At 35.6% G+C, this 10,944-nt stretch overlaps 1 protein-coding gene across 1 annotated transcript; it reads left to right on the top strand.

The window, feature by feature from the left end:
• The first annotated feature begins 7,563 nt into the window (after positions 1-7,563).
• On the top strand, positions 7,564-10,395 carry LOC126601422 (WUSCHEL-related homeobox 13). Its single transcript, XM_050268132.1, has 3 exons — positions 7,564-7,952; positions 8,863-9,396; positions 9,977-10,395. Exons 1-3 carry the CDS (start codon positions 7,778-7,780, stop codon positions 10,057-10,059), a joined length of 792 nt encoding a protein of 263 aa, XP_050124089.1. The 5' UTR covers positions 7,564-7,777; the 3' UTR covers positions 10,060-10,395.
• The last annotated feature ends 549 nt before the right edge of the window (positions 10,396-10,944 follow it).

Genomic DNA, 10,944 nt, shown 5'->3' with positions numbered 1-10,944 from the left:
ATAAATTTTCAACTTAGTAGATAAGATTGATCCCACTCTTCTTACACTAACATGACTTGTCCATCGCTTTAACTTGAGCCTTAGCAGCCCATGACGGAAATGAGTGTTGAATTTAGCACCAAAACTTGAACCAATTGCTCCTTTTGCCCAAATGGCCAAAACACTTTCTTGGTCAAAATTGGGAACTTGGATCTATACAAGGTAATAAAACACTATACACAACATAAATCCACTGGGGCTTATAAATGGCAAATCCAAATATTTGAAACGATCAATTGTTTGGACTCCTCAACTTAGACCCACTAAAGAAGAAAAGTTACACGTTACATGTTAAATGATATCAAATCCACAAGTTGGAGGGGCACATGCCATCTCCTAATCATGCTAATTGTCACATTAATTATTCAAAATTAGCTTAATCATCCTTGATAAGCAGGTGCGCGTGTTTACGTGTAATTGCTACTAATACTACAACCTTAAATTTAATGTGCTTGTGAATATTTGTTTACACTAATCTAACAAGTCAATTTCTTTTTGGAAAAATGAATAGGGAAGAGAAATGATTACCACAAATACTCCATCCATGCATGCATTAGTCTAAGTTTTAATGTCAAAAATGCCAGCATCAAAACACGGATTATGTTCCAAATACACTTCATTTAGATTTCAAATGCTTATATCTTCTTCTATCATGGCACACATGAATTTTGGATCACATTCACATGCATGTGCAGCATGTAAACACGCTTTTAGATACCGATATGGTGACAGGTAGCCAAGCTCGTACAAAGTATGAAGTTCAACTCTCTTGGATGGCAAACTAAATTATTATAGTTTGAGATTATGTAGCTTACCCAAATTCATTAGTACAAATATATCGTTGTATGCATATTATAGTTGGAAGTAGTATTAAGCAATTTTTACTTTGACTAGCAAATTTAGAACTCCTTTTAGCAATTTGTAATAGTTTTTGTTTATATATTATAATTGGGGTCGAGTGTGAATTCAGGTTGCCATGGGGTTAAAAAATTTCCCAAATAAATTGGATTGTTTTAGTGTTTATTGATCTTTCTTGATCAACTGGTTTGTTTGACCGCCTGCCAAACTCATTGTCATTTATTTTTCAATTAAGTTTTCATAGACAAACATAAGTGTATCATCGCAGTGTTGATCATAGACAACAAAAAATTTGGCATTTTAACCAAAATAGTTCTTGAGATTAGAATTACTCTCCACTTTGATCTCTAAAAATTGAAATCAACAAAAATGGTTTCTAAGTATGTCATTCGTCAATCATTTTGGTCATTCCATGAAATATATTTGTTAAATAAGGACTAAAATAACAAAAGTACTCTCAATTTCATCAATAATGGGCCAAAATAATTTGACAAAAATTAAGAGTACTTTTAACGATGATTTTTCACGAAAGAACCAAAATAATTAATGGAAGATAAACTCAGGAAGCAGTTACATCAAATTTAAATTTCTAAAACTAAAATAAAAAATTATAACAATCTTACAAACTATTCTAACTAAAAAGTCTTACCAATTACATATCTATAATTATTAATATTAACTGATCAAATATGCCACCTATCAAGTAACGAGGGTGTATTCACTTCCCATACGGTAACTTGGTCAAACGAAGTCAGTGAAATCCTGAGTAAAAGAAATTCCTCGACCAAGTTTAGTTTATGTGATGGGTCATCTTTGCCTTTTGTCAGTAAAATGATGTCAGTCAGATGTATAAAGGGACAGTAGAACAGAGTCGAATCAGAATGTTGGCCGGATTTTCATTGTGAGGACTCTAAAATTTTTTTAATTATATATGTTCATCATTCATTATGTGGTCAATTTTCATCAGTTATTGTTTATATTCAATTTTAAATAAAAAAATTTATAATAATTTATGACCGTACAATGTACGATGAACGAGTGTAATTGAAGGATATCTGAAATCCTCACAAAAAAATCCTCTCTCCAGAGTTCTGACATGAAGAAGTCACTAATGGACTTGGATTGTTTGCCCTCCAATTTCTATGCCCTCCTCGTGCCCTTCTGTTTTTGTGGTCACGGTTAAACCACGTCAACATTTTATATTACTATTTCTTTTTTTTTATTATTTTTATAAAAAAGTAATATAAAATATTAACGTGACTTAACCGTAACCACACAAAACAGTAGGGCACGAGAAGGGCACCTAAATGGGAGGGCAGACAATCCAAGTCCGTCACTAATGACAGAATACAGTAGCAGCCAGCACAACTTGACCCTGTAACAGCGGTGCTCCAAAACCAAGATTCATTTTCCCATTGAACTTGCCCTCTGATGGTACTGGGGCCTACCACCACTTATCGTGGAGTAATTTTTAGGATTAAGTACAAAAACAAAACCTACTCAACATTTTTTGATATTCTAAATTAGTCTTAATTTTATAAAATATTTTATATAATTACTTAACGTTTTTAAAATTAGACATTTGATGGGTAACCGAATACTTTACCAACATTAAGTTATGATATTACTAGCATTAAATGAAGAGGTGAACAAATACTAAAGTTGGTTTTCACTAATAAACGTTTTTGAGTTCTAATTCCTCAAATTGACTCATTTTAGCCAAGTTAAACCATAATTTTTTTTAGTTAAATAGTGTCAATTTGGAGATTCAAATATTCATAGATGACTTTAGAGTTAAAATACGTTTAATATTTATTCATATCATCACTGAACGCAAGTAAACTAATATATATTTATTTTTTCAAAACTTTAGATAATTAGTTAAAATGTTATGACTAATTTAAATCATCCTAGAAATTGGGCAGCATACAGAATTAACCCTAATTTTTAATTACCATTAACAAAAAGAAAACCCGAGTAAATTCCTCCAAACCTTTTTCTTTTACTTAATGTTATAATTTGATAGATCAAATTTTAAGGCATGTTTGATTAATAAAAAAAAAAAAAACTGCTTTGTGTCGTTGAAGCTGAAAATAATTTTTGTTTTGATAAAATTTTAGTAGTATTATCATTTCTAACAAAAACACACTTTCTTCAAAAGAATATTATTGATAGATTATAAGCTCATTTGAAAGTGTTTTTAAAATGACTGAAATAATTTTTATTAAAAATATTTTGGAGTTCCAAAAGCATTTCAAATACTTTTATAGGATTTACTTGCATTTTTACTAAAGATTAGTTTCAAAAGTATTTTTATTAAAAGCTCATTCAGCCATTTTAAAAACGCTTTTAAACGAATTATATATCTGTTAATTGTGGATTGATGTGGTAGGCGTCCCCCCTCCACTCCCCGCCCTTGACCCTCGTAAAGTGAGGAGCCTTATTTGTTTGTGGTCCGCCTTTTACTTGTGGATTGATGTGATAGATAATGTATTTCTTTTTAATTCATTGTCGTGATGGATAGTGTGACAACCAGTCCCAAATTTTACGAGTTTATAAATTTTAAAATGTGAATTCACGAGAATACCCTAGAGGCGAGGGTATTGACTTTCGTTAATCGTTAGTTCATGACTCGTATGAACTATTACTTTACCGTATTTCAAAAGTACGTTGGTAAGGGTTGTTATTTATTCTATTCATTTCTTATAGTTATTGTTATTTTGTTTATTTTATTTTATTTGAGGGGTTAGAAAAATTAAGGGAAAAAGAAGAAGAAAAAAAAAGAGAAGGTTATTTTGATGGAGGAAGAATGAGAAATGGAAGAGAAGAAAGAAATCAGGGCATTGGCTGCCCAATCAGAGTTGAGGGAGACGGACCAGTTAGGAGAAAAGGGGAGAGAGACGGACCAATGTGAAGGAAGAGAGAGGAAAGAAAGGAGAAAGGTGCAGAGCACCCAAACCGAACCCTTTTGGTGATCCGTTCACCCGCACCCAACCCGGTTTCGAAACTGGTGGAATTCCGGCTATTCTGAGCCGTTTTTCAGGCGAATTTCATCCCATTTCCACCTGCAATCATCACCATACCTCTTCCCCTTCATTCTTCTATCAAGATTCGATGGAAATTGGGTCAAATCCGTGACATTTGGCAATGGTGACACCGACGGGTCTTGTGTCGATTCTCCCATTTCTGAAGTAATGTCTTCCAATTGACACTACCAATAGACTTCCCTTGAAGCCTAGAACAATGCCCAATCATTGGTTGGAGCGTCAGAGTCGAATTGGGGACGAATCAAGAACACCCACTTCTAGGGTTCCCGACGGATTCGAGGAAAATTGGAGCCTTTCCAGGCCAAATTGGACTTGGCCACATGTATAAAGTTTGCTCTACTCATTGAGATCTTCATTCCTGTAATTTTTGGTAATTTTTGGAAATAGTTGGATTTTCCGGCGAGTTTGGGCGGCCGACTGCCACCCACGGCGGCGCGTGCGTCGGTGCGTGGCCAGGGGCCCGCCAATGTCATTCTTAGGCTAAATTAGAGGCCTTGAGTTCAGTTTTGGAAATTTTATAACGTAGGTTGATCGTTTGAAACTAAATTCCCTTACGATACGTTACTTGGTAAAAATATGAATCGACGATCCGACCGTTGGATCGTCACCAAACTTTAATATGTTATAGTACGTAATATTTGAGGACTATAGAAACTTACAGATCGGGAATCGACTTACGGATCTTCTCGAATTGGAGTTGTAAGTTCATAAAATAAAATGTTGACCGCCATTTGGTTTTGGCAATTGGCGGAGATCGAACCGTTGGATCGTAATGAAACCTTAGGATGTTGTTCTACAAGTATAATGTGGATCTTTGGAAGCAACAGATCGGAAATCCGTGATGCAGATCTTTTGAATTGAATTACGTAGTGATATGTTTTATGTAAATTATGTATTCTATTGATAAGAATTTTGAGATGTGATTAGATAATTGTTCTAGGCACCGATCGTTCGTGATGCCTCTTTGTGTGTGCTAGGGAGTTGTAGTGTAAACTCCAGGTGATTGAGTCTTTTCCTTCCTATCGTATACGTATACATATATACATATATATATATATATATATATATATATATATGATTGATAATTTCACAAACGGTTATAAATTGATTATTGCATATAATTACTGTGAATGCTTAGAAGTACTGAAGTGAACTACGAATGGCTGATCCCTGTTTAGGGTACGTAGGCAGTCTAACGAGATGTTAGATTCAGCCATACATTATTTGAAACAAAAAACTTGTATGGGAATTGAGCAATGTGAAGGAAATTGGTGAAAATATGAGATTTAACCTTATGTTTTTAGTAATTGGATATTGGTCATAAATCAATGTGGAAGGAATCAAGAAATTGAAATAAGGAAACATAAGTAACGATAGTTAATTAAACTAGTGTTTAGTTGGACTTATCCTCGATAATTATTTCCGAGAATAAATAATTCGGGCGTAGGGCATTATAGATTGTGCATTTTACGCCACATTATATATATATATATGTATATATTGGAAAAATACTATGATATGGTTAAGTTTTAGACTTGCATTATGGCATATCCATATGTATATGTTCCTGCACATAATTATTGTGAATGCTTTGAAGTACAAAGATGAACGTAGAATACTCAGGTAAGTTCAGGTGAGTTATGGTATTAGTTGAAATGATTGGGTTATGGCATGATCACATTTATGTTTTAGGCAACTTCGACATTGTCGTACATGTTGTCTATGAGTTGTATATGTCATATGAGATTGCTTTAGTATGCGAGATATGATGAGATGCATTTAGAGTTCATAACCCTACACCCCGGTGTTAGTGCTCCTGCCCGTGGCCAGGCCACAGTCCTTCATGTGATGTTCACCTCCCGCACCTTACGCTCACCTTGGATCCAAGGTAGGTGCACATGCCTGTTGTACAAACCATTATAGGTGATTCCGACTCGTAGGTGACCCGTGATTATTTACACAGTCTTTACGTGATCGTAGCACTCGAGCGTATTTATTTACACCCAGTCTTGTCGTACAGACTACTTTAGGTGGTTCTGACTCGTGTACAGGTATACTTATTGAGATATGGATAAGTTGTACAAGTCATTAGAGGTGACTCCCGACTGATGAGCTAGCATATGTGATGAAATATGTGATGAGCTAGCATATGTAATGATATATGTGATGAGCTAGCATGTGTGATGAAATATGTGATGAGCTAGCATATGTGATGAAATATATGATGAGCTAACATATGTAATGATATATGTGATGAGCTAGCATATGTGATGAGATATGTGATGAGCTAGCATATGTGACGAGATATGGGTGCAGTCGTACAGGTCACCATAGGTGACTCCGACTTGCGTGCTATTATGAGTTATTAATCACATGAATGTTGATATTGTTGATGAGATGTTGTGTGTGGTATATTTATGATTTTTCTGGAAAACTATACAGGTGTTGTATAGAGGGGCTGTAATGTTTTATATGGTTTCTATAAAAATTGTATTTCCAGGGCCACTCACCCTTGTTTGGTTTTCACCTTCTAGGTTTTATTAGTTGAGCTTCTTATCGTCGAGGATTCATGGGAAGTCTTGGTATTGAAGATTACCTTTGATGGTATGATTCTTAATTCATTATACTGTACTTACTAATGCTCTAACGTCACGTATGAAGGAGGTTCATTCCCGCTCACCAGCGCACCCTGCTATTTAGGCACTCTTAGGTTTAAATTTATTCATATTTTTCCACATCATCACACTTTATGGTTTCGTCACCTTCTAAGTGTCGGCCATCATAACTCGATTCGGAGTCCTAATGGACATTCCAGGTCGGGGTATGTCAGATAGTGTAGCTTAAAGTAATAATAACATTTTGTAATGAAGTAATATAAATAACTATACATTTGCAAAAATCATCTCAATGCATTTGAAAAAAAAAATCCAACTACAAGAAGAATAAATATTTTTTGTCTAAATTTTCTCATGTTTATCCCTTGTGTTAAACTATTTTTTTTAATAAATAATATTATCTACACTAAGAGGTGGGGGAATGGGCTAAACCTCACAGTTAGATAGCAATAATGTGGTTCAAATTATTCTTTGGCGATAATCCAACCTAAAATATCTCACTTATAAATGAAGAGAAATACCAGTAGACTATAGTTCCAAGTGACATTTTACTTATATCTTTTAAATCCCTCGTGTTAATCTTTTAAATCTCTTCATGATATCTTGTTTTTTATTGATGGGATCCTTTATGATGAAATTAAGCAAATAAACACAATTAATGGGTTGCATTTTACTCAAACCTTAATGATAGGATGAGTTGTGATGCTTCAAACTTACTTTTTCATAAAGAATATCATAGGTTAAACTGGAAGGTAAATCATTTTTACCATCAATTAAAGATTTCTTAAGGATCCAAACGTGAATTCCAACGTCAAAAACTCTAAAATACATGACATATATTATTAATTTTAACGGCTTAGATATGTGCTAAAAAAATTTCAAAATTTATGAGCGAATATGAACAAGTATCCATTCACGTATAGCAAAAGGACTGCACTAACGTACAAACATGGGAACAATACACCAACCCACCAATTATTTTCCTTCTTTTTTTTGATTTTTCAACATCCTCTGGCCCCCGTCTATATACTTTCTCTCCCTTTTTTCGTCTCCTCGCTTTACTTTCTCGTTATCTTTGTGTTCTCCCTCCTGCTTTGACAAGCATCGCTGTTTCGGTTTCTCAACACACACAGACCGAGGACTCTAGAGTCTAGAGAGAGAAATTTATAGAGAGAGATGATGGAGTGGGAGAAGCAGTAACTGAAAGAGCAGCAAGAGATGGAGGGGAACGGGAACGGGAGTGGGAATAATGGGAATGGAGGAGTGATGTATGTGAAGGTGATGACTGATGAGCAGTTGGAGACTCTGAGGAAACAGATTGCAGTTTATGCCACCATCTGTGAGCAGCTTGTTGAGATGCACAAGAACCTCACTGCCCAGCAAGATCTTGCAGGTCCCTCTATTCTTCTCACTTTTCTCTTTTAGTCCTTCCAACTTTTCATTTGTTTGCAATATGGTTTTTGTTTGTGGGTTCTTTCAGTGGTCATTTTGGTTCATTTCTTTGTTTTCTGTGATGATTTTTTTCTGATTTGTTGTTTTCCAAATGAAGGATTCTTCTTTTTTTGTAATTTTTCCCCAAAGCTTTGGCCTTTTTTTTTTTTTGGGTAGTTTTCCAGTTCATTTCATGCCCGGCAGTTTGTCCTCCTTGGAGTTGAAGGCTTATCTATATTTGACATGCCACGGTGACGGTTTTTCAAGCCATTCGCACTTTTATGTATTTTAACTTTTCCACCTGGCGGTCGTTCATTTGAGACATTCCAGTTCCAGGAAAGTTCTTGCCGTCTCATTTCTCACTTTTCTTTAGGGTTACTCACTTGGGTGGTCCTTTTTACCATTGATCTCTATCTTCTTCTGGTGTTTGTTCTAAGAATTTCATCCTCCGAAATTGGTGGCGTAGGTAAAAGCTCCTAACTTGAGATGTTGAATTTCACTTCTTTGGGTTCCTCTGTTTGGTCAGATTTAGCTCTTTGTGATCTGGAAATTGAACTGATTCGGGTTTTTATTTTGTACAAGTAATATTCTACCTTAAACATCCGTCATAGTCAATATGGCTACCCCACGTCAGCACTTTAGGTAAGGTTCTAAAAGGTGATAGACGCTACTTGGACGGCGGACAGGGCCTAGCGCCGAGGCAGTATTTTTAATTTTACTAAATTTAATATTTAATACATAAATAAATATCTACTAATACATTTGCTCATTCACTAATACATTTTTTCAAGGAGGACAATTTATTAGTTTAGGGTATCTGAAATGACACCATATATGCTTTTGAACAAAACCATCTGCATTTGCTTTCTCAGGAGTCAGGATGGGAAATCTGTACTGCGATCCGCTGATGACATCCACCGGCCACAAAATTACCGCCAGGCAGCGGTGGACGCCAACACCAGTGCAGCTCCAAATTCTTGAGCGTTTATTCGAGCAAGGGAATGGAACTCCGAGCAAGCAGAAGATCAAGGAGATCACCACTGAGCTGAGCCAGCACGGACAAATTTCCGAAACAAATGTGTACAATTGGTTCCAGAACAGGCGCGCTCGATCAAAAAGGAAGCAGCAAAATGCAGCATGTAACCATGCTGAATCAGAAGTGGAGACGGAAGTTGACTCACCCAAGGACAAGAAAACTAGACCCGAGGAAACGTTTCAGTCCCAGCAGCACTCAGCTCAAAGGACCGAAGATTTGTGCTTCCAGAGCCCGGAGATAAGTTCTGACCTGCATTTCTTGGATCCACATGCCACTACGGTGGATAAAATGTTCCCGTCACACAGCGGTTTAAGAAGTTCTAGGCATTTAAGCGAAATGTCATTCTATGATGAAGTGCTTGCAAACACAAGTAAGTTATCATATTAACCATATATTACTTCTGGCTCTTGGCTTCCCATCCGATATGTCAATAATTTATCATTTCCGCAAGATACTCAACAAGCAAACAAAATACCAACAGCTGAAAATCTAAATAGGTTCTAAGTTTGCGCACGCATATGTCTTGCAGAAGAATATCACAGAATTCTTAACCTCATTCGTTTTAGCTCTCTGATTCTTACAACACCTTTCACCATGAACCAAATTAGCCATTACTTGTTTAACCATTTATACGTTTCTATCAGTTTGATTAGAGCTTTTATCATTCCCTAGTCTAGTGAATAGCGTAGAATGTTAGACAAATGCCGCACCCCTAAATTTGAAGTTACAGAATTGGCTAGAAACGTTTAATGAGCTAGCAACGGCTGTAATTTGATTTTTTTTCTTTGGATGAACAAAGACGAGGAGTGCATTTTGGTAATTGACTTGGTTAACGATGTTAAACAAGTGCTCTCCCTTTCCCTTGCTCTCTCATTTACACACTTGCAAAATATGTATGGAACTTTTAAGATTTGTGAAACTCTTAACACAAATGGCATCTACTTTTTCAGGGCATGAGCTGATGACCGGAAAGATGGAAGCCGGAAATTATAATCTTTTTCAGGAGGCAGAAGACTACGGCCTGACGAGTTGACGCTCATTTGGGAATGTCCGAGTTTTTGTTCTGTTTGATGAGCTATTTTGTGATGTAGATCCCTGAGTGAGTGAGTGAGTTTGGTCCTGTTTGAATATGGAGACATAGCAAGCCTAACCCTAGCAGAGAGCTGTGGCTCCAACTGAATTTAACTTGGAGAATGGAGAGTAGATAGATAGATATAGTGATATATATTATACTAGTATGACATGCAAATTTGCTTTGGGGTTTTTGTGTTTTGAGCCTTGGCTATTCAATCTTGCTTTGTTAGTAGAATGAACATTAAATATTTTCTTTTGGGAAGCCAAAAATAGATCATGCACTTATTTTCTTTTCTTTTTTTTTTGTTGGCAAGGCGATAATTTAAACAAGTTTTATTTGTGTGGAGGCAAATTTAAATCTTGGTATAAAAGGACATGCACATTATTCTTGCCAACTGGCTTAATCTGCATTTGCGTGCTTAATTTATGATTTTATTATATCTTTGTTTGCAAGGAAAGGTTAGGTGTTTGTGTTAGTTGAGGGGATGGAATGATGGAAATGACGACATATAGTTTGGTCTTAAAAGGGAAAAGCCGGTCATTGTCTTTTAAATTGAAGGTTCTATACAATCATTGCATTCACCAGCATGAGGGGTTTGGTGCAATTATGAAAATATGTCAATTATTTTCTGCGTTAATTAACACTTAAGTAATAATTTAATAAGATATTGATTTACAAAATATGGTTTAAACATATGGTATTTCTATTCACATTTATAGTGCATTATTTAAAGACTTGCATTGTCAATTCTTCGATCTCTTTCACTGTAACTACGAGTTTAATCTCCTCTTATGTAATTACGAGGAAGGCTTAAGCACAAACCCATGCTAAAATGGCAAAATG

This window comes from Malus sylvestris, chromosome 15, assembly GCF_916048215.2.
Source record: "Malus sylvestris chromosome 15, drMalSylv7.2, whole genome shotgun sequence".
Lineage (NCBI taxonomy): Eukaryota > Viridiplantae > Streptophyta > Magnoliopsida > Rosales > Rosaceae > Malus > Malus sylvestris.
The sequence above is the reverse complement of the archived record's forward strand: the minus strand, read 5'-3'. Positions and strand labels throughout refer to the sequence as shown.

Bases quoted from the DNA above. Each gene is read 5' to 3' on its own strand.
- LOC126601422 (XM_050268132.1), top strand. From the start codon at position 7,778: ATGGAGGGGAACGGGAACGGGAGTGGGAATAATGGGAATGGAGGAGTG. The intron at 7,953-8,862 runs GTCCCTCTATTC...TTGCTTTCTCAG, and splicing joins TGCCCAGCAAGATCTTGCAG to GAGTCAGGATGGGAAATCTG. The intron at 9,397-9,976 runs GTAAGTTATCAT...CTACTTTTTCAG, and splicing joins TGAAGTGCTTGCAAACACAA to GGCATGAGCTGATGACCGGA.